This window comes from Drosophila ananassae, chromosome XL (genome assembly GCF_017639315.1).
Source record: "Drosophila ananassae strain 14024-0371.13 chromosome XL, ASM1763931v2, whole genome shotgun sequence".
In the NCBI taxonomy this organism is placed as follows: domain Eukaryota; kingdom Metazoa; phylum Arthropoda; class Insecta; order Diptera; family Drosophilidae; genus Drosophila; species Drosophila ananassae.
Genome location: NC_057931.1, coordinates 1,488,162 through 1,510,778, shown reverse-complemented (window position 1 = coordinate 1,510,778; position 22,617 = coordinate 1,488,162). Strand labels below are relative to the sequence as shown.

Genomic DNA, 22,617 nt, shown 5'->3' with positions numbered 1-22,617 from the left:
TACTACCCGGAAGTCCATTAGTCATTAGAGAAGTGCGAAGAACCTCGGGACCAAGTTCACCGCACCCAGTCAGCGGGATCAGTTGAAAAATATATCCACTACGTTTCTTTAAGTTTATTGGAGTACTAAGTGGTATTTATTTCTTTTTGGTCTGCTTCCGCTTCGAGGAGAAGGACGCGTGGGGCTGCTTCCTTTTCTGCGGCCTCCTCTTTCTGGTTTCCTCGGCGCTGGAGGCATCACTGTCCTCGAAGGAATCATCGCTGTCGTCCTCTTCCTCCTCCGAGTCGGTTTCTTCAGAGGATTCCTGTGGTGCCGGCTGCTTCGGCTTCTGCTTCTGTTGTTTCTGCTTATTTTTACTTTTGTGAGTGGCTGCGACTTTTGTTTCCTGCTGCTCGTCCTGCTCATACTCTATGGTCACGAATCCTCGGGGAGCTGCTGGCTTGGCGGCTTCGCTGCTCCCAGCCTGCCCCTTGGGCTTGGCCTCCACCTTGATGCGCTGCTCCTGAGGACGTGCGTTTCCAAACTGGCTGAGATCCAGCAGTCCCAAGCTGGTGGGGCGACAGTCGATGCTTGTGCTGGCAATCTCCTCCAGCTCGCGCTTCTCTTCGTTGGTCTCCCAGACTTTGAGCTCACCAGAGCTGCAGTTGAAACAGACTTTTATCAGTGCTGTACAGACAAATAAAATAACCAATTTACCTGGACACGGTGGCCAGATATCCATTTAAATAGGCCAAGTCCTTGACACGCGCCTCATGGGCAGAAATCACTTTTGGCTGCAGGAAAATGAAAAGATTAGAACCAATTGAAGACGTGAAGTAGTCCAGCACCCACCGCAGCTTCTGTTTCATCCTTGAGAGAGAGCCAGGCAATGCTGCCGTTTTCCAAGCCCACCAGGCAGTCGTCTTCGTTCAGCCAGCCGACACAGATCGGCTTCGACGGCGTCTTCGCGCGCCTGACTACGTTGGCGGATTTAATGTCCCAGACCTCCAGGAGCAGAGGCCCGCTCAAGGTGAAGTAGTCTCCGTTTGTGGACCACGAAAGGCACTCCGGAATGCTCCCCAGCGTACGCTTGCTCTTGAGGTTGGTCTTGTAGGCCACCCGACCCTTGACCAGGTTCCAGGTGTTAAGTACCAGGTCTCCGCCCAATGAAAGGGCCAACTTGCTGCTCGGATGGCAGCTGATGTGACTCACTGGCTGTCCCGCGTGCGCCTTACGCCAGTCTCCCTCTGTGGTCCAGCTGCCCACGCGCGTGGCAATCATGTGTCCATCGGCGCTGCCCGAGAGCAAGTGCGTCAGGTCCGGGGAGAAGACCAGGGTGTTTACTGTGCCAGCGTGCGAAAGCAAGATTTGGGCCTGCTTTCGCGTCCGCATATCGTAGATGAAGATGCGGTCGTCGCTGCCGCCACTGGCCACCCAGGGGCCCTGAACAGCCACAGATTTGATGGAACCGGCGTGTGACTTGTCTGCAAACGTTTGCTTCAACTGGCGTTTGTCCTGCGCGGCGTCCTCCGGCGCCACCAGCTGGTAGCCCAGCAGGAACTCCTCATAAGTGCCCACAATTATCTCGATGTCCGGCGGCATAGCTGTCTTCCAGGTCCAACTCAATTTGTTTATGCGCTCAACACGTGCACCGTTGAACTATCGATATCAGTGATAAGAGTTCCGATTGTTATCGAATGCAGCTGGCTATCGGCAAGTGATAAGCGCGATCTTTCGCTAAATCAAAATACATATGTAGCAAGTAGTAGGTGTTGAATCAAGTGTTGAGTCCCAAACTGTCTCGTTCTCAGACTTGAGCAAGCAGATCATTCCATACGAGATCCCCAGAGCTGGAACAACATTTTTAGTTTAGCTCCCAGTATCGGAAAGTATTATTTTCGGCTGCCGGGAAAGTGTATTCGAATTAAAATTTTACTGCATTTCAGATTTGAAATAAATATCAGTTTGAGGATCCCAAATAATAAAATGGCAATGCTTCCATTCGTGAAGGAAAACGTGCCGGCACTGCAACTGCAGCCAGCGAGGCTGGCCTTCTACGGCAATCTTCACTTGATGCTTCCTGGCGACCAGGAGATGTCCAACTCTACCTTGGTGCTGTCTAGGGATATGAAGCTGTACGAGTACCGGCGTAAGGAGCTGGTCCACTACATTGACTTGCGAGAATCCAAACTGCAAAACCTAAGTACCGAGCTCAGGCTCTATCAGGGGCCAGTTAGCAGCTTCTTGCGAAAGGAAACCACATCCGAAGAAGCCGGTTCTTCTCAGGATCTTGACTGCACAATGCTGTACGTTCCCGAAGAGATGCAGATCACCTTCGGAAAGTATATTTGGATGAACGAAAAGGCATACGTCCTTGTCCACTGCTGGAAGCTGCTCCTGGTGCTGTACAGACCACAAAAGCACGGTGAGAACTTCGAACTGGTTGCCGAGCACGATGCCGTGTCCAGCTTCAAGATGGTCACCGGTCCCATCCCCTATGAGGCTATTGTAGAACTGCAGTTTGAAAATGGAAAGAGGCTGCGAACGGACTTCCAGACCGACGCCCTGAACGATGAGCCCAGCACCTCCGCTGGTGGATCAAACACCATGGAGAACTTCAAGGAGTTGCTTGAGCAGGTGAACTCCCTAGAAGCGGAGCTAGCTGCCATGCGACAGCAGACACAAGAGGACTTTTCCCTCTGGAAGAATCAGGAGCTGTTCGGCTCGGCCGCACATCGCTCTTTGCTCCAGGAGGAGAAGGTGTTGGTGCAACGTTTTGGGGAGGTGTGGATGAGGGTATACGGAGACTACTTGGTCTGTGGCACTCTTCTCATCAATCTAAACGGCAGCTATAGGATGAACATTGTCTATAACCTGAAGCCGCTGGTCAGGATTGAGCCACCGAAGGACTTTAGACTGCAGCACAGACTTTTTGAGCTTCCCGTGCAGCCAAATGGAAAGCCACCAGAGGATTTTGACCAGCTCGCGCAGTTCTGGGCCTGCCAGGAGCAGCAAAGCAGAAGATTTAAGTGGCGGCCTGTTCCAAAGGAGGGCCTGCTACCTCCGGAGCGCTCTGCCGTAATGCTGGTTCGTCTATCCTTGGGCGATCTCATTGATGCGAAGATGTTGCAGTTAATGGCGATATATGATGTCAAGAGGTCCAGGGATGCCGAAGACACTGAGTCCCGACAAATAAACCTCATCACCGTAGATGTACCTGAACTCATCTCGAAGCTGGATACTTTGGCTCCAAAATTTTCGCCAAAAACTATGCACCAGGACTTCCTAACTGTGATTATGACAAAAGAGGCGCAGTGCGTTCTGAAGCTGAAATTCCAGGAGGCCCAGGATCGTTCGAGTTTCGAGGAGCATTTGGTTTCAAAGATGAATTTTGAGTTGTTTGAGGTGGAGGATAAAAAAGAGGACCAGGAAATGAGTAAGTAGTGCCAACGCTGTTTCTTCCAAACAATTTAAATTATTTCTATGCACTCCGTAGACTCTCCAGATTCGGATATTTTGGATGCCTCTATTCGTTCTACTTCCGAACCGACTAGTGCCGTCCCCCTCCAGCGCATCTTCTACAACCGTAAACCGCACTTGCAGTGGTTTGGCATCCTCATCCTACGCGACGACCCCGGCCACTACTGGCACATCTATGCCCAGACAGAGACTCGCCTAAAGCTATTGGTCCAGCACCTGAAGCGCGATCTCCTTTTGCTGCACTGCAATGTCAGTGTTATGGAGACTAACGAATATGTCACTGAGCCCGACAATGTGGCCCTCGAGTTGGAGGCTAGTCTGCGCGAAGAGCTGCTGGCGTGGAAAGAGCTCCTGGACGAAAATACCCAGGGCTATGATTACGACGAAGATGTGGAACGGTACAAGTTGAAGCTATCCCATATCCACAGACTCCAGTTGGCCAGCGACGTCCTCGCAACCATGCTGAAGCGCCAAAACGCTCAAAATTCTGAGAACTAAACCAAGACTTTACATATTTGGCATAGCCTCTTTATATTTGGCATAGCCATACTACTTAGTACCTTTCCATGTCAGTTACTGCATTCACAATTCAAATTTAAAAAAGATTCATGAAGTTAGATGGCCTTAAAGGCGGAGGATGAATAGCCGTCCTCCAAATTTCCAAAACAAGATCATATCTGGAATGCTTAAACTTAATGTATCATGTGTCAAAAATTATTCGCCCTTGGATCAGGAATTGTGACCCTTTTCGACTCTCATATATTTTTCAATATTTGAGCAATCCTTAAAGAGGATACTCTGTTGTAATTCATTCAAAAATAAAAATTGTTCTGCATTAAAATGTGAGAAGCAAAATTTTTAACCATTTTCTATTAAATTTTATGATGGATTTTATTTGGAAAATGTTAAAAAAAAATCGATCATCTTGAGAAGCTGTGGAGATATCACTTTTTCAGGTCCTAGCTGTTTCATGTCCTGGATCGGGGATTACCACCTCTTTCGAAGCCCATATCTTTGTCAATAATTGAGCTATCCTTAAAAGGTATACACCGCTGAAATTCTGGCAAAAATTCCCATTATTCTGCATCAAAATCTGAGAAGGAAAATTTTTATCGACTTTCGACGAATTTTTATGGTGGTACCCCTTGGAAAATTTTCAAAAAATCGATCAAATTTTAGGTCGCCAGTTTTTGATGCAGAAAGCTAGTACTTGGTGTGTAGAACTCGGGAAGGTATGCCATTTCGGGATCAGACTTCTATTGGCTGAGCTGTGATCTTGATAAGCTGTGGAAATATCACATTTTTCTTCGAATCAGGCAAAACGACAGTACGCTCATTTCTTAGTCAAGTATGTTTTCTTTAATGATCTATAGATCTTGTCTGGACACTTAAATGACTTAAAACTTAAAGTATCTTGGCCTAAAGAGACTTCGTCTGGAGGGAATTGAATTGGATTGGGCTTCTTCTTGACCCCTTTACGTGCTGATGCGGCGCTGCTGCTCTTCGCTTTTTATAATGCTATCCAGAACATTCTCCAGATTTTGGGTCGCTGCAGAAAGTTCAGCATTGTCGCTGTACGAGTCCTCGACAATCTCCTTGACCTTGTGCAACAGCAACTTAAAGTTAACCATTTCTGTGTCGCGCATAGACCCATCCTTTGAAACTGGGTGCTCCAGCAGAGCGCCCAATGGCATGGGCAGGGAAAGGGGAGCTGGCGCGGAACCAGTGGCGTGCTGCGGATGGTGTTGCAGGCTTGATCGCCGTTGATCGAACCACAGACTGATGTCATTCAACGAGTAGTCTGACTTGTTGGCTTCCAAATAGCTGCGATTTAAATCTGCGCCATTAACTGAAAAAAATTTAAATCAATATAAATGTGTTCGCAGGGTATGATAAATTTCCTTACTGGAGTGTGTAAGGTTGGCTCCCACCGGCCCATACATATCGAAGATGTGACGCTGCGGAGTGCTGGAGCTAAGGAAAGTGGAGCTGACTAGAGGAGCTGCTGCGACAGCGGCATCCGAAGTCACGGGAGCAGCCGCTGGAGAGCACTGTAAAAATTAAACGCTAAGAAATAGTTCTGTGATACGTTAAATACACGAAGTCTTACCGATAGCTGCCGCATGTCCTCAATAATCTGCAAAAGGAAGCTCTGATGGGCGCTGAGAAACTCAGATATCTCAGCACTAGAAGATGTGGCCACCGTTTTAAGCTGGATTTCCAGTTTCCTGTAAGCAATTCAAGAATTGCAGTCGTACCAGATAAGTTCTAACGATTTAAGCTTACATATTTTGAAGTAGTAGACGGTCTATAATGGACTGCAGCTGACTGGACGCCTTGCTAGCCAGTCCCGTCAATGAGCAGAGCTCCTGCTGCTGCTGAAGAATTACCGTTTGCTCCTTGTCCTTCTCTCTTTCACGTTCCCGTTCTCTCTCCTGTATACTTCGAGTCTCAGCGGGAATGGGCGTGGTCGAGCTTTGTCCCAGCGCTGGGCCACTCTCCTGGGCATCACAGAAGCCCCGTCGTTCCTCCTCATGCGTTTTTCTTCTTCGGCCAGGAATGACTACAAGCCAACCGCAAAGCTTGGCCAGATGGCGAGTCCAGTTTTGAGGAGGTTGATCTTCAACAAACACCTCACACATCCGGTGGCTGGGTTCGTGACGACCTCCAGCATATCCCTCGGCAAAGCAGGGAAGGCATAGTGAGATATCTCTGCACACCTGACACCTAAAACGAATGCCCACAATGCGCTCCTTACGGCAGCCAGCGCATGCGTTACTGTGTATTAAATGTTCCGTGTCCTCAATGCGTTTAATTAAAGCTAGAAGGTTTCCGTAGATTAAGAAGCGAGTCTGGACGCCGGCCCCTGTCCATAATTTGTGAAACTGTTGCTCTGATAGGCCTGCGACCCCGTGTGGACATCTGGCAAAGCTCTGCTCCATCATCAGGGGCAGATTGTGTGAACCATAAGCCTTACCCTCGCCCAAGTAGCTAAGCAGCTTACTTAACGTGGCCAGAAGCTGTTCAAAAGCGTAACGGGAAATCACCCGGTTCTTGGGATCCGCCAGCAAGCCAAAAAAATCAGCAACCAGCTGCTCACTACTATATAGGTTGCAGAACAAGATAAGTGTGATCTTGATCTCCAGGAGTGAGATGGAGTGACGGCGTTGCCTAGAAGAGATTTGTGATTAACAAAGAATTCCTTGAGATTGCAAAAGCCGAGACCCACGGATCGTAGACATTCCAAAAGAAATTGGCCAGCAACTCTGATGCTGTTTCTAGCTGAAAGCTTGATTCCTGCGCAAAGTGGCCCAACTTCTCACAGGCAAAGTATATATCGTGGATCAGGGACGTCAGCTGAAAGGGAGGTACCATCAGCTCTAGGTTACCACGCAAACCATGTCGTTCCAGGATGGCCAGGACCAATTTGTATGGGACTTTTCCCGCTGCAAAGGTTAGTGTTTACCACATGTAGCCCTACTGGGTATTTCTATTTACTGTGAAAGATTTTTTGCAGCGCCACAAACTTGCTGGCACACCGGTAAACTGTGTATTTGTAGTTTCCGTACTTCATCTGCAGCTCATCTATGATGGATGCCAAGTCGTTGTTGTTGTTGCAGCGTTTTCCAACCACTTGTTGCACTTGATCCTGGGAGGATCCTTTGTTCCGTGCTAACGAGGCCATTGCCTCGGCACTGGACCGCATCTTACTAAGCTGTGGTGGTCCCGACATTTTAATGGACGACGAAAATCGACTTTAATATTAATACTAACAGACAATATTGTTTTTTTTTATCAGCCGCGCCTTTTTAGTGACTCTTTTGATTCCGTTAGCACAAAAGTCAAATTTCCTGTAGATAAGTGGCAACGCCAAGCCGTAATAATCGGTGATCAGCTGTCTTAAATTTTGACAGCTTTTTGAATTCCCCATCCCTAGCTAGGTGAACTAAAAACATCGATGAACTAACCAGTATTTAAATTTCTCACGTCTAATAATTTATTTCGAATTTCCCTTATCTAACTAAGCGATCCAAAAATATCAATGAGCTTACCGGAATTTGAATTCCCCGCCTCTAGCGAAGGACAACCATAAGTAACCATAAGCCATAGACTTAATCAACCTAATATTGATTTCCCCTTCTCACTAGGATAACGGCAGGTGTCTCCTAGATATGAGAAATATTCTTCTGCAGGGTATCGTGAACAAAATGGACACAAAGACGACCTCCCACAAATAGCTTCGGCTCGATTAGGTGTATGTACTTCAGATTTTCTGCCATACCATTTGAAAGAAATTTGCGCCGCGTTTGGACCGCCAAGGCTCAACTTTCGAAACGCATATCTTGGCTATTTCTTAAAGGATTTGGAAAGGGGATATCATTTTGCAATCAGGACTTTGATATCCTTCGAACTGCATCCCAGGATTTTGCAAATCGCGCAAAAAAAATTCGACCCGATTTTCGCGATTTTGGCAAGGGGTACACTCAGGATTTTTTGCGAAAATCGGCGAAAATTTTATTGTCCGATTTTGAAAAACTTTAGATGCAGATCGAAGGACATTGAGGTCCTGATTCCAAAATGACTTCCTTTTTCAAGATCGGTTGGGAAATGGCCAAGATATGAGCTTGGCAAGATGCCCAAGCGGCGGCCGGCGTTTCGGCCGCCAAGGCTGAACTTTCGGAGCGCATATCTTGGCTATTTCTGGACGGATTTTGAAAAGGGATGTCATTTTGCGATTAGGACTCCGATATCCTTCGAACTGCGTCCCAGAATTGTGAAAATCGGGCAAAAAAAATTCGACCCGATTTTCGCGATTTCGACAAGGGGTACCATCAGGATTTTTTTGCAAAAATCGGCGAAAATTTTATTGTCTGATTTTAAACAACTTTTGATGCAGATCGAAGGATAATGATGTCCTGGTTACAAAATGACATCCCTTTCCAAAATCCGCTAAGAAATGGCCGAGATATGAGCTTGGAAAAAACGCCTTGGCGGCCGCAAATTTCTTAGAAATCGTATGGCAGAAAATCTGAAGCACCAGGCCAACAGAAACCAGCAGAAGGTGGACGAAACCAAGCAGTGCAAGCAGTGCAGTGACGTCAGAGCAATTATTATTTTCTGATCATAAGGGGGGAGCGGGACAAACAGATCTGAATATATAACGGCCTAGCCTTGCCTCCCTTTTCACCTAATGCAATGGAGATCCAACTTAGACTTCATGGGGGGGAATGGGACAATGCATTAAGAGGGAGACAGGTAGACAAATGGGGCTCTCTTGGGGATGGCAGTACTGAGTGTCTTGGAGCCACGGTACTCACGACTTCTCGGCACGCAGTAACATTCCCCATACAAAACAATGCATTTTCGCTCACGATGGCCCCAAATCGTGACACGCGCAGAAAAACAACGTGGGTCGTTTTAACTTTGCCATCATTAAGTGAATATTACCGTTCTGGACTGGAAATTGGGATGCAGGGATTGGGGAAGTGTCGGCCATCATGGATTTCAGTACCGTTTTTTTCGAATTTATGAGAGAATACTTAGATTAACCCTTCACCTGTCTTTAACATTGTTCAATCTTTATTTTAAGTTATGTACATGTACCTAGAAGAAAAAACAATCCATCAATGAAACAGAACGAGTTAAAAATGCTGAAATTATAAAAAGGAAGCATTATTGTGCTTTTTTATTGCCGTATTAATAAGGCTTTGCTTGCGAAAATGTTCTTAGAACGTTAAACCCATGGGGCCAGTGAAGGGATAATCGATACAAATTTCTGGCAAAGTGAGGGTGAGGGGATGGTGGAAATCCACCTTCTGCTGATTTCTGTTCGCCTGGTACTTCAGATTTTCTGCCATACGAATTTCGTGCAATTGGCGCAACATTTTGGGCGGCGCAATATCGACACTTTTCAAACTCATATTTTAGGCAATTCGCAATGGATTTAAATATTTAAAAAACTATAATAAAATAAAATATTATTTATATTTTATAAAAACATGCATTCTTAAAATTCATATCCTCCCGATCATCCTTTTTTTAATCGTTTTTTTAAACCCTCCCTATCAAATTTGGGCCAGCGGCGCCAAAATTTTTCCTCGATTTCAGTCAATTTTGCCCGTGGCCAGATTTGAAGTACTAGGCGATCAGAAATCAGCAGAAGGTGGAAGAAACCAAGCAGTTCAAGCAGTTCGAATGACTTTTTCTGACTTGGCCAGGTGTGGGAAAGGGAAGAAGGCCGCTTAGGGTCGCACTCTACCCTCCTATGCTCCCTTATGGAATGGGGATTACTGCATTATACTCCATTGGGGGGAACGAGATGATGCGATCGAGCGGGACAGGTAGATAAATTAGGCTGATGTAGTGATGGGGGAGCAGGTGTGATTTGGCACGACATTTGGCACGCCACCTCGGCACGATGCACCTTCCCCCATAGGATCCAATGCATTTTCACTCACGCGAGCCCCAATTCGTGACACGCGCAAAAAAACAACGTGTGCCATTTTGACTTTGCCATCATTAAGAGAAGTTTCCCGTTCTAGACTGGAAATTTGAATGCAGAGATTGGCCAAATGTCGGCCATCATGGATTTTAGTACCGTTTTATTCAATTTTAAGCAACTGTAAGTTGGAACATCTATCGCATTAGGGGAAAAGGGACGGAAAATACCGCCATAAACTAGATTTATCTCCCTCTCACAGTGCAGAAAAATCGGTGCACTGCTTGCTTTGACGTCACTCGTCCACCTTCTGCTGGTTTCTGTTGGCCTGGTGCTTCAGATTTTGTCCCATACGAATTTTAAGCATTTTGCGGCGGCTGCCGGCCGCCGCTTGGGCATCTTGCCAAGCTCATATCTTGGCCATTTCCCAACCGATCTTGAAAAAGGAAGTCATTTTGGAATCAGGACCTCAATGTCCTTCGATCTGCATCTAAAGTTTTTCAAAATCGGACAATAAAATTTTCGCCGATTTTCGCAAAAAATCCTGATGGTACCCCTTGTAAAAATTTCAAAAATCGGTCGATTTTTTTTTGTTCGATTTTCGAATTGTTGGGATGCAGTTGAAAGGATATTGAAGTCGTGATTCCGAAACGGTAATTGGATTCCCAATCGAAAAAGGAAATGCAGAGATATTTGCTAAAAACTTCATCAAAAATGTACATTATTGCCAATCGAATTCCTCCGTCTGAGGATCAGTATTTCTGATCCTATTTCTGAGACTGTAATTTGGTAAAGCATCTTTGCCACTTCGAATCCAATTTTGGCTATTGACTAAAAGTATTTCCGCAAATAAAACACACACATCATTTATTTGTATATATTTGTTTTCTATTTTACCTTTACCCTGCAGTTACCATTTCATGTTTTGTATTTAAGATAAATTGGATCGTGGATAAATTGGAACTCCAGATACGTTCTTTTCACTCATGCTATTTTCCGCGGTATTCGTCCTTAAACCTTAACGTGCCGCAGCTATTTGTGGGAGGCCGCCTTTGTGTCCATTTTGTTCATGATACCCTGCAGAAGAATATTTCTCATATCCAGGAGACACCTTCCGTAATCCCGGTGATGTGGGGAAATCAATATTATATTGGTTAAGTCTATGATTTATGGTTGTCCTTCGTTAGAGGCGGGGAATTCAAATTCCGGTTCATTCATCGATATTTTTAGTTCGCCAAGATAGTGGTGAGAAATTCAAAATAATTTACTAGAGGTGATAAATTTAAAAACAGGTTCAATCATCGATATTTTTAGATCGAAAGTTAGAGGTGAGAAATTCAAATAAAATACTAGAGGTGAGATATTTAAAAACCGGTTCAATCATCGATATTTTTAGATCGAAAGTTAGAGGTGAGAAATTCAAATAAAATACTAGAGGTGAGATATTTAAAATGCGGTTCAATCATCGATAGTTTTAGATCTGGTTAGAGGTGGGAAATTCAAAATAATTTACTGAAGGAGAAAAGCTTCGGAACCATCCAGCTTATCGATATTTTTAGTTCCCTTCGTTAGAGGTGGGAAATTTGAAGCCTTTCGCTAGCGGTGGATAATTGTTATTTAGAATCATCGTTTGCCTGTTGATGTCAATCCGTTTCATAAATTAAAACTCTACATTTTTTAATAAAAACTTTGTTAGCTAGGTTTGATACAAATATACTGTTTCTACTCTAAGTTCCAAGATCGGGAAGGTATAAAATTCCATGATCTGCCACCTAGCATGATCTACGAGTTATAGACACTTGCCTTTCAGAAACAAAAATAATTGAGACCCGGTTCTTTAAGTATTTTTATTTGTTCTAATTATGAACTCTTGTTGAACGTTTTAGTGAATATTTTAACTGTTTCATTTTAATGGATTCAAATACTTCAGATTTTTCCCATACGATTTTTAAGAAATTTGGGCCGCGTGTGGACTGCCAAGGCTCAACTTTCGAAACGCATATCTTGGCCATTTCTTGAAGGATTTGGAAAAGGGATATCATTTTGCAATCAGGGCTTCGATATCCTTCGAACTGCATCCCAGGATTTTGCAAATCGCGCAAAAAAAATTCGACCCGATTTTCGCGATTTTGGCAAGGGGTACCATCAGGATTTTTTGCGAAAATCGGCGAAAATTTTATTGTCCGATTTTGAAAAACTTTAGATGCAGATCGAAGGACATTGAGGTCCTGATTCCAAAATGACTTCCTTTTTCAAGATCGGTTGGGAAATGGCCAAGATATGAGCTTGGCAAGATGCCCAAGCGGCGGCCGGCGTTTCGGCCGCCAAGGCTGAACTTTCGGAGCGCATATCTTGGCTATTTCTGGACGGATTTTGAAAAGGGATGTCATTTTGCGATTAGGACTCCGATATCCTTCGAACTGCGTCCCAGAATTGTGAAAATCGGGCAAAAAAAATTCGACCCGATTTTCGCGATTTCGACAAGGGGTACCATCAGGATTTTTTTGCAAAAATCGGCGAAAATTTTATTGTCTGATTTTAAACAACTTTTGATGCAGATCGAAGGATAATGATGTCCTGGTTACAAAATGACATCCCTTTCCAAAATCCGCTAAGAAATGGCCGAGATATGAGCTTGGAAAAAACGCCTTGGCGGCCGCAAATTTCTTAGAAATCGTATGGCAGAAAATCTGAAGCACCAGGCCAACAGAAACCAGCAGAAGGTGGACGAAACCAAGCAGTGCAAGCAGTGCAGTGACGTCAGAGCAATTATTATTTTCTGATCATAAGGGGGGAGCGGGACAAACAGATCTGAATATATAACGGCCTAGCCTTGCCTCCCTTTTCACCTAATGCAATGGAGATCCAACTTAGACTTCATGGGGGGGAATGGGACAATGCATTAAGAGGGAGACAGGTAGACAAATGGGGCTCTCTTGGGGATGGCAGTACTGAGTGTCTTGGAGCCACGGTACTCACGACTTCTCGGCACGCAGTAACATTCCCCATACAAAACAATGCATTTTCGCTCACGATGGCCCCAAATCGTGACACGCGCAGAAAAACAACGTGGGTCGTTTTAACTTTGCCATCATTAAGTGAATATTACCGTTCTGGACTGGAAATTGGGATGCAGGGATTGGGGAAGTGTCGGCCATCATGGATTTCAGTACCGTTTTTTTCGAATTTATGAGAGAATACTTAGATTAACCCTTCACCTGTCTTTAACATTGTTCAATCTTTATTTTAAGTTATGTACATGTACCTAGAAGAAAAAACAATCCATCAATGAAACAGAACGAGTTAAAAATGCTGAAATTATAAAAAGGAAGCATTATTGTGCTTTTTTATTGCCGTATTAATAAGGCTTTGCTTGCGAAAATGTTCTTAGAACGTTAAACCCATGGGGCCAGTGAAGGGATAATCGATACAAATTTCTGGCAAAGTGAGGGTGAGGGGATGGTGGAAATCCACCTTCTGCTGATTTCTGTTCGCCTGGTACTTCAGATTTTCTGCCATACGAATTTCGTGCAATTGGCGCAACATTTTGGGCGGCGCAATATCGACACTTTTCAAACTCATATTTTAGGCAATTCGCAATGGATTTAAATATTTAAAAAACTATAATAAAATAAAATATTATTTATATTTTATAAAAACATGCATTCTTAAAATTCATATCCTCCCGATCATCCTTTTTTTAATCGTTTTTTTAAACCCTCCCTATCAAATTTGGGCCAGCGGCGCCAAAATTTTTCCTCGATTTCAGTCAATTTTGCCCGTGGCCAGATTTGAAGTACTAGGCGATCAGAAATCAGCAGAAGGTGGAAGAAACCAAGCAGTTCAAGCAGTTCGAATGACTTTTTCTGACTTGGCCAGGTGTGGGAAAGGGAAGAAGGCCGCTTAGGGTCGCACTCTACCCTCCTATGCTCCCTTATGGAATGGGGATTACTGCATTATACTCCATTGGGGGGAACGAGATGATGCGATCGAGCGGGACAGGTAGATAAATTAGGCTGATGTAGTGATGGGGGAGCAGGTGTGATTTGGCACGACATTTGGCACGCCACCTCGGCACGATGCACCTTCCCCCATAGGATCCAATGCATTTTCACTCACGCGAGCCCCAATTCGTGACACGCGCAGAAAAACAACGTGTGCCATTTTGACTTTGCCATCATTAAGAGAAGTTTCCCGTTCTAGACTGGAAATTTGAATGCAGAGATTGGCCAAATGTCGGCCATCATGGATTGTAATACCGTTTTATTCAATTTTAAGCAACTGTAAGTTGGAACATCTATCGCATTAGGGGAAAAGGGACGCAAAATACCGCCATAAACTAGATTTATCTCCCTCTCACAGTGCAGAAAAATCGGTGCACTGCTTGCTTTGACGTCACTCGTCCACCTTCTGCTGGTTTCTGTTGGCCTGGTGCTTCAGATTTTGTCCCATACGAATTTTAAGCATTTTGCGGCGGCTGCCGGCCGCCGCTTGGGCATCTTGCCAAGCTCATATCTTGGCCATTTCCCAACCGATCTTGAAAAAGGAAGTCATTTTGGAATCAGGACCTCAATGTCCTTCGATCTGCATCTAAAGTTTTTCAAAATCGGACAATAAAATTTTCGCCGATTTTCGCAAAAAATCCTGATGGTACCCCTTGTAAAAATTTCAAAAATCGGTCGATTTTTTTTTGTTCGATTTTCGAATTGTTGGGATGCAGTTGAAAGGATATTGAAGTCGTGATTCCGAAACGGTAATTGGATTCCCAATCGAAAAAGGAAATGCAGAGATATTTGCTAAAAACTTCATCAAAAATGTACATTATTGCCAATCGAATTCCTCCGTCTGAGGATCAGTATTTCTGATCCTATTTCTGAGACTGTAATTTGGTAAAGCATCTTTGCCACTTCGAATCCAATTTTGGCTATTGACTAAAAGTATTTCCGCAAATAAAACAGACACATCATTTATTTGTATATATTTGTTTTCTATTTTACCTTTACCCTGCAGTTACCATTTCATGTTTTGTATTTAAGATAAATTGGATCGTGGATAAATTGGAACTCCAGATACGTTCTTTTCACTCATGCTATTTTCCGCGGTATTCGTCCTTAAACCTTAACGTGCCGCAGCTATTTGTGGGAGGCCGCCTTTGTGTCCATTTTGTTCATGATACCCTGCAGAAGAATATTTCTCATATCCAGGAGACACCTTCCGTAATCCCGGTGATGTGGGGAAATCAATATTATATTGGTTAAGTCTATGATTTATGGTTGTCCTTCGTTAGAGGCGGGGAATTCAAATTCCGGTTCATTCATCGATATTTTTAGTTCGCCAAGATAGTGGTGAGAAATTCAAAATAATTTACTAGAGGTGATAAATTTAAAAACAGGTTCAATCATCGATATTTTTAGATCGAAAGTTAGAGGTGAGAAATTCAAATAAAATACTAGAGGTGAGATATTTAAAAACCGGTTCAATCATCGATATTTTTAGATCGAAAGTTAGAGGTGAGAAATTCAAATAAAATACTAGAGGTGAGATATTTAAAATGCGGTTCAATCATCGATAGTTTTAGATCTGGTTAGAGGTGGGAAATTCAAAATAATTTACTGAAGGAGAAAAGCTTCGGAACCATCCAGCTTATCGATATTTTTAGTTCCCTTCGTTAGAGGTGGGAAATTTGAAGCCTTTCGCTAGCGGTGGATAATTGTTATTTAGAATCATCGTTTGCCTGTTGATGTCAATCCGTTTCATAAATTAAAACTCTACATTTTTTAATAAAAACTTTGTTAGCTAGGTTTGATACAAATATACTGTTTCTACTCTAAGTTCCAAGATCGGGAAGGTATAAAATTCCATGATCTGCCACCTAGCATGATCTACGAGTTATAGACACTTGCCTTTCAGAAACAAAAATAATTGAGACCCGGTTCTTTAAGTATTTTTATTTGTTCTAATTATGAACTCTTGTTGAACGTTTTAGTGAATATTTTAACTGTTTCATTTTAATGGATTCAAATACTTCAGATTTTTCCCATACGATTTTTAAGAAATTTGGGCCGCGTGTGGACTGCCAAGGCTCAACTTTCGAAACGCATATCTTGGCCATTTCTTGAAGGATTTGGAAAAGGGATATCATTTTGCAATCAGGGCTTCGATATCCTTCGAACTGCATCCCAGGATTTTGCAAATCGCGCAAAAAAAATTCGACCCGATTTTCGCGATTTTGGCAAGGGGTACCATCAGGATTTTTTGCGAAAATCGGCGAAAATTTTATTGTCCGATTTTGAAAAACTTTAGATGCAGATCGAAGGACATTGAGGTCCTGATTCCAAAATGACTTCCTTTTTCAAGATCGGTTGGGAAATGGCCAAGATATGAGCTTGGCAAGATGCCCAAGCGGCGGCCGGCGTTTCGGCCGCCAAGGCTGAACTTTCGGAGCGCATATCTTGGCTATTTCTGGACGGATTTTGAAAAGGGATGTCATTTTGCGATTAGGACTCCGATATCCTTCGAACTGCGTCCCAGAATTGTGAAAATCGGGCAAAAAAAATTCGACCCGATTTTCGCGATTTCGACAAGGGGTACCATCAGGATTTTTTTGCAAAAATCGGCGAAAATTTTATTGTCTGATTTTAAACAACTTTTGATGCAGATCGAAGGATAATGATGTCCTGGTTACAAAATGACATCCCTTTCCAAAATCCGCTAAGAAATGGCCGAGATATGAGCTTGGAAAAAACGCCTTGGCGGCCGCAAATTTCTTAGAAATCGTATGGCAGAAAATCTGAAGCACCAGGCCAACAGAAACCAGCAGAAGGTGGACGAAACCAAGCAGTGCAAGCAGTGCAGTGACGTCAGAGCAATTATTATTTTCTGATCATAAGGGGGGAGCGGGACAAACAGATCTGAATATATAACGGCCTAGCCTTGCCTCCCTTTTCACCTAATGCAATGGAGATCCAACTTAGACTTCATGGGGGGGAATGGGACAATGCATTAAGAGGGAGACAGGTAGACAAATGGGGCTCTCTTGGGGATGGCAGTACTGAGTGTCTTGGAGCCACGGTACTCACGACTTCTCGGCACGCAGTAACATTCCCCATACAAAACAATGCATTTTCGCTCACGATGGCCCCAAATCGTGACACGCGCAGAAAAACAACGTGGGTCGTTTTAACTTTGCCATCATTAAGTGAATTTTACCGTTCTGGACTGGAAATTGGGATGCAGGGATTGGGGAAGTGTAGGCCATCATGGATTTCAGTACCGTTTTTTTCGAATTTATGAGAGAATACTTAGATTAACCCTTCACCTGTCTTTAACATTGTTCAATCTTTATTTTAAGTTATGTACATGTACCTAGAAGAAAAAACAATCCATCAATGAAACAGAACGAGTTAAAAATGCTGAAATTATAAAAAGGAAGCATTATTGTGCTTTTTTATTGCCGTATTAATAAGGCTTTGCTTGCGAAAATGTTCTTAGAACGTTAAACCCATGGGGCCAGTGAAGGGATAATCGATACAAATTTCTGGCAAAGTGAGGGTGAGGGGATGGTGGAAATCCACCTTCTGCTGATTTCTGTTCGCCTGGTACTTCAGATTTTCTGCCATACGAATTTCGTGCAATTGGCGCAACATTTTGGGCGCCGCAATATCGACACTTTTCAAACTCATATTTTAGGCATTTCGCAATGGATTTAAATATTTAAAAAACTATAATAAAATAAAATATTATTTATATTTTATAAAAACATGCATTCTTAAAATTCATATCCTCCCGATCATCCCTTTTTTAATCGTTTTTTTAAACCCTCCCTATCAAATTTGGGCCAGCGGCGCCAAAATTTTTCCTCGATTTCAGTCAATTTTGGCCGTGGCCAGATTTGAAGTACTAGGCGATCAGAAATCAGCAGAAGGTGGAAGAAACCAAGCAGTTCAAGCAGTTCGAATGACTTTTTCTGACTTGGCCAGGTGTGGGAAAGGGAAGAAGGCCGCTTAGGGTCGCACTCTACCCTCCTATGCTCCCTTATGGAATGGGGATTACTGCATTATACTCCATTGGGGGGAACGAGATGATGCGATCGAGCGGGACAGGTAGATAAATTAGGCTGATGTAGTGATGGGGGAGCAGGTGTGATTTGGCACGACATTTGGCACGCCACCTCGGCACGATGCACCTTCCCCCATAGGATCCAATGCATTTTCACTCACGCGAGCCCCAATTCGTGACACGCGCAGAAAAACAACGTGTGCCATTTTGACTTTGCCATCATTAAGAGAAGTTTCCCGTTCTAGACTGGAAATTTGAATGCAGAGATTGGCCAAATGTCGGCCATCATGGATTGTAATACCGTTTTATTCAATTTTAAGCAACTGTAAGTTGGAACATCTATCGCATTAGGGGAAAAGGGACGCAAAATACCGCCATAAACTAGATTTATCTCCCTCTCACAGTGCAGAAAAATCTGTGCACTGCTTGCTTTGACGTCACTCAGCGACCTTCTGCTGGTTTCTGTTGGCCTGGTGCTTCAGATTTTCTGCCATACGATTTCTAAGAAATTTGCGGCCGCCAAGGCGCTTTTTTCCAAGCTCATATCTCGGCTAATTCTTAACGGATTTTGGAAAGGGATGTCATTTTGAAACCAGGACATCATTATCCTTCGATCTGCATCAAAAGTTGTTTAAAATCGGACAATAAAATTTTCGCCGATTTTTGCAAAAAATCCTGATGGTACCCCTTGCCAAAATAGCGAAAATCGGGTCGAATTTTTTTGCCCGATTTTCAAAATCCTGGGATGCAGTTCGAGGAATATCGGAGTCCTGATCGCAAAATGACATCCCTTTTCTAAATCCGTCCAGAAATAGCCAAGATATGCGCTCCGAAAGTTCAGCCTTGGCGGCCGAAACGCCGGCCGCCGCTTGGGCATCTTGCCAAGTTCATATCTTGGCCATTTCCCAACCGATCTTGAAAAAGGAAGTCATTTTGGAATCAGGACCTCAATGTCCTTCGATCTGCATCTAAAGTTTTTCAAAATCGGACAATAAAATTTTCGCCGATTTTCGCAAAAAATCCTGATCGGTCGATTTTTTTTTGTTCGATTTTCGAATTGTTGGGATGCAGTTGAAAGGATATTGAAGTCGTGATTCCGAAACGGTAATTGGATTCCCAATCGAAAAAGGAAATGCAGAGATATTTGCTAAAAACTTCATCAAAAATGTACATTATTGCCAATCGAATTCCTCTGTCTGAGGATCAGTATTTCTGATCCTATTTCTGAGACTGTAATTTGGTAAAGCATCTTTGCCACTTCGAATCCAATTTTGGCTATTGACTAAAAGTATTTCCGCAAATAAAACACACACATCATTTATTTGTATATATTTGTTTTCTATTTTACCTTTACCCTGCAGTTACCATTTCATGTTTTGTATTTAAGATAAATTGGATCGTGGATAAATTGGAACTCCAGATACGTTCTTTTCACTCATGCTATTTTCCGCGGTATTCGTCCTTAAACCTTAACGTGCCGCAGCTATTTGTGGGAGGCCGCCTTTGTGTCCATTTTGTTCATGATACCCTGCAGAAGAATATTTCTCATATCCAGGAGACACCTTCCGTAATCCCGGTGATGTGGGGAAATCAATATTATATCGGTTAAGTCTATGATTTATGGTTGTCCTTCGTTAGAGGCGGGGAATTCAAATTCCGGTTCATTCATCGATATTTTTAGTTCGCCAAGATAGTGGTGAGAAATTCAAAATAATTTACTAGAGGTGATAAATTTAAAAACAGGTTCAATCATCGATATTTTTAGATCGAAAGTTAGAGGTGAGAAATTCAAATAAAATACTAGAGGTGAGATATTTAAAAACAGGTTCAATCATCGATATTTTTAGATCGAAAGTTAGAGGTGAGAAATTCAAATAAAATACTAGAGGTGAGATATTTAAAATGCGGTTCAATCATCGATAGTTTTAGATCTGGTTAGAGGTGGGAAATTCAAAATAATTTACTGAAGGAGAAAAGCTTCGGAACCATCCAGCTTATCGATATTTTTAGTTCCCTTCGTTAGAGGTGGGAAATTTGAAGCCTTTCGCTAGCGGTGGATAATTGTTATTTAGAATCATCGTTTGCCTGTTGATGTCAATCCGTTTCATAAATTAAAACTCTACATTTTTTAATAAAAACTTTGTTAGCTAGGTTTGATACAAATATACTGTTTCTACTCTAAGTTCCAAGATCGGGAAGGTATAAAATTCCATGATCTGCCACCTAGCATGATCTACGAGTTATAGACACTTGCCTTTCAGAAACAAAAATAATTGAGACCCGGTTCTTTAAGTATTTTTATTTGTTCTAATTATGAACTCTTGTTGAACGTTTTAGTGAATATTTTAACTGTTTCATTTTAATGGATTCAAATACTTCAGATTTTTCCCATACGATTTTTAAGAAATTTGGGCCGCGTGTGGACTGCCAAGGCTCAACTTTCGAAACGCATATCTTGGCCATTTCTTGAAGGATTTGGAAAAGGGATATCATTTTGCAATCAGGGCTTCGATATCCTTCGAACTGCATCCCAGGATTTTGCAAATCGCGCAAAAAAAATTCGACCCGATTTTCGCGATTTTGGCAAGGGGTACACTCAGGATTTTTTGCGAAAATCGGCGAAAATTTTATTGTCCGATTTTGAAAAACTTTAGATGCAGATCGAAGGACATTGAGGTCCTGATTCCAAAATGACTTCCTTTTTCAAGATCGGTTGGGAAATGGCCAAGATATGAGCTTGGCAAGATGCCCAAGCGGCGGCCGTCGTTTCGGCCGCCAAGGCTGAACTTTCGGAGCGCATATCTTGGCTATTTCTGGACGGATTTGGAAAAGGGATGTCATTTTGCGATCAGGACTCCGATATACCTCGAACTGCATCCCAAGATTTTGAAAATCGGGCAAAAAAATTCGACCCGATTTTCGCTATTTTGGCAAGGGGTACCATCAGGATTTTTTGCAAAAATCGGCGAAAATTTTATTGTCCGATTTTAAACAACTTTTGATGCAGATCGAAGGATAATGATGTCCTGGTTTCAAAATGACATCCCTTTCCAAAATCCGTTTAGAAATGACCGAGATATGAGCTTGCAAAAAAGCGCCTTGGCGGCCGCAAATTTCTAAAAAATCGTATGGCAGAAAATCTGAAGTACCAGGCCAACAGAAACCAGCAGAAGGTGGACGAAATCAAGCAGTGCAAGCAGTGCAGTGACGTCAGAGCAATTATTATTTTCTGATCATAAGGGGGGAGCGGGACAAACAGATCTGAATATATAACGGCCTAGCCTTGCCTCCCTTTTCACCTAATACAATGGAGATCCAACTTAGACTTCATGGGGGGGAATGGGACAATGCAATAAGAGGGAGACAGGTAGACAAATGGGGCTCTCTTGGGGATGGCAGTACTGAGTGTCTTGGAGCCACGGTACTCACGACTTCTCGGCACGCAGTAACATTCCCCATACAAAACAATGCATTTTCGCTCACGATGGCCCCAAATCGTGACACGCGCAGAAAAACAACGTGGGTCGTTTTAACTTTGCCATCATTAAGTGAATTTTACCGTTCTGGACTGGAAATTGGGATGCAGGGATTGGGGAAGTGTAGGCCATCATGGATTTCAGTACCGTTTTTTTCGAATTTATGAGAGAATACTTAGATTAACCCTTCACCTGTCTTTAACATTGTTCAATCTTTATTTTAAGTTATGTACATGTACCTAGAAGAAAAAACAATCCATCAATGAAACAGAACGAGTTAAAAATGCTGAAATTATAAAAAGGAAGCATTATTGTGCTTTTTTATTGCCGTATTAATAAAGCTTTGCTTGCGAAAATGTTCTTAGAACGTTAAACCCATGGGGCCAGTGAAGGGATAATCGAGACAAATTTCTGGCGAAGTGAGGGTGAGGGGATGGTGGAAATCCACCTTCTGCTGATTTCTGTTCGCCTGGTACTTCAGATTTTCTGCCATACGAATTTCGTGCAATTGGCGCAACATTTTGGGCGGCGCAATATCGACACTTTTCAAACTCATATTTTAGGCAATTCGCAATGGATTTAAATATTTAAAAAACTATAATAAAATAAAATATTATTTATATTTTATAAAAACATGCATTCTTAAAATTCATATCCTCCCGATCATCCTTTTTTTAATCGTTTTTTTTAAACCCTCCCTATCAAATTTGGGCCAGCGGCGCCAAAATTTTTCCTCGATTTCAGTCAATTTTGCCCGTGGCCAGATTTGAAGTACTAGGCGAACAGAAACCAGCAGGAGGTGGCTGAAACCAAGCAGTTCAAGCAGTTCGAATGACTTTTTCTGACTTGGCCAGGTGTGGGAAAGGGAAGAAGGCCGCTTAGGGTGGCACTCTACCCTCCTATGGTCCCTTATGGAATGGGGATCACTGAATCATACTCCATTGGGGGGAACGAGATGATGCGATCGAGCGGGACAGGTAGATAAATTAGGCTGATGTAGTGATGGGGGAGCAGGTGTGATTTGGCACGACATTTGGCACGCCACCTCGGCACGATGCACCTTCCCCCATAGGATCCAATGCATTTTCACTCACGCGAGCCCCAAATCGTGACACGCGCAGAAAAACAACGTGTGTCGTTTTACCTTTGCCATCATTAAGTGAATATTACCGTTCTGGACTGGAA

The 22,617-nt window shown here is 43.1% G+C and overlaps 3 protein-coding genes across 6 annotated transcripts; 1 reads left to right on the top strand and 2 right to left on the bottom strand.

The window, feature by feature from the left end:
• Nucleotides 1-99: 99 nt before the first annotated feature.
• On the bottom strand, nucleotides 100-1,656 carry LOC6503919 (p21-activated protein kinase-interacting protein 1-like). The gene is made up of 3 exons (XM_001963806.4): nucleotides 832-1,656; nucleotides 697-773; nucleotides 100-638 (listed from the first exon to the last, which is right to left on the bottom strand). Exons 1-3 carry the CDS (start codon nucleotides 1,579-1,581, stop codon nucleotides 137-139), a joined length of 1,329 nt encoding a protein of 442 aa, XP_001963842.1. The 5' UTR covers nucleotides 1,582-1,656; the 3' UTR covers nucleotides 100-136.
• Nucleotides 1,657-1,732: 76 nt separating this feature from the next.
• Nucleotides 1,733-3,958, top strand: LOC6503734. Of its 3 annotated transcripts, none has more exons than XM_001963805.4 (3): nucleotides 1,733-1,864; nucleotides 1,926-3,415; nucleotides 3,476-3,958. In XM_001963805.4, exons 2-3 carry the CDS (start codon nucleotides 1,966-1,968, stop codon nucleotides 3,955-3,957), a joined length of 1,932 nt encoding a protein of 643 aa, XP_001963841.2. In that variant the 5' UTR covers nucleotides 1,733-1,864; nucleotides 1,926-1,965; the 3' UTR covers nucleotide 3,958. The 3 variants fall into 3 exon arrangements, with proteins under 3 accessions (XP_001963841.2, XP_032308485.1, XP_032308486.1); XM_032452594.2 differs by having other exon boundaries at nucleotides 1,738-1,868; XM_032452595.2 differs by having other exon boundaries at nucleotides 1,749-3,415.
• An 837-nt stretch (nucleotides 3,959-4,795) lies between these two features.
• Nucleotides 4,796-7,332, bottom strand: LOC6503918 (dystrophin). 2 transcript variants are annotated; one of them, XM_032452635.2, is made up of 7 exons: nucleotides 7,234-7,314; nucleotides 6,958-7,174; nucleotides 6,689-6,905; nucleotides 5,746-6,630; nucleotides 5,570-5,687; nucleotides 5,366-5,510; nucleotides 4,796-5,308 (listed from the first exon to the last, which is right to left on the bottom strand). In XM_032452635.2, exons 2-7 carry the CDS (start codon nucleotides 7,163-7,165, stop codon nucleotides 4,935-4,937), a joined length of 1,947 nt encoding a protein of 648 aa, XP_032308526.1. In that variant the 5' UTR covers nucleotides 7,166-7,174; nucleotides 7,234-7,314; the 3' UTR covers nucleotides 4,796-4,934. The 2 variants fall into 2 exon arrangements, with proteins under 2 accessions (XP_032308526.1, XP_001963840.1); XM_001963804.4 differs by having other exon boundaries at nucleotides 6,958-7,332.
• Nucleotides 7,333-22,617: the final 15,285 nt, after the last annotated feature.

Bases quoted from the DNA above. Each gene is read 5' to 3' on its own strand.
- LOC6503919 (XM_001963806.4), bottom strand. From the start codon at position 1,581: ATGCCGCCGGACATCGAGATAATTGTGGGCACTTATGAGGAGTTCCTG. The intron at 774-831 runs GTGGGTGCTGGA...ATTTTCCTGCAG, and splicing joins AGGATGAAACAGAAGCTGCG to CCAAAAGTGATTTCTGCCCA. The intron at 639-696 runs GTAAATTGGTTA...TTTCAACTGCAG, and splicing joins TATCTGGCCACCGTGTCCAG to CTCTGGTGAGCTCAAAGTCT.
- LOC6503734 (XM_001963805.4), top strand. From the start codon at position 1,966: ATGGCAATGCTTCCATTCGTGAAGGAAAACGTGCCGGCACTGCAACTG. The intron at 3,416-3,475 runs GTAAGTAGTGCC...TGCACTCCGTAG, and splicing joins AAAAGAGGACCAGGAAATGA to ACTCTCCAGATTCGGATATT.
- LOC6503918 (XM_001963804.4), bottom strand. From the start codon at position 7,192: ATGTCGGGACCACCACAGCTTAGTAAGATGCGGTCCAGTGCCGAGGCA. The intron at 6,906-6,957 runs GTAAATAGAAAT...TAACCTTTGCAG, and splicing joins GCTGCAAAAAATCTTTCACA to CGGGAAAAGTCCCATACAAA. The intron at 5,688-5,745 runs GTAAGCTTAAAT...AATTGCTTACAG, and splicing joins CGTCTACTACTTCAAAATAT to GAAACTGGAAATCCAGCTTA.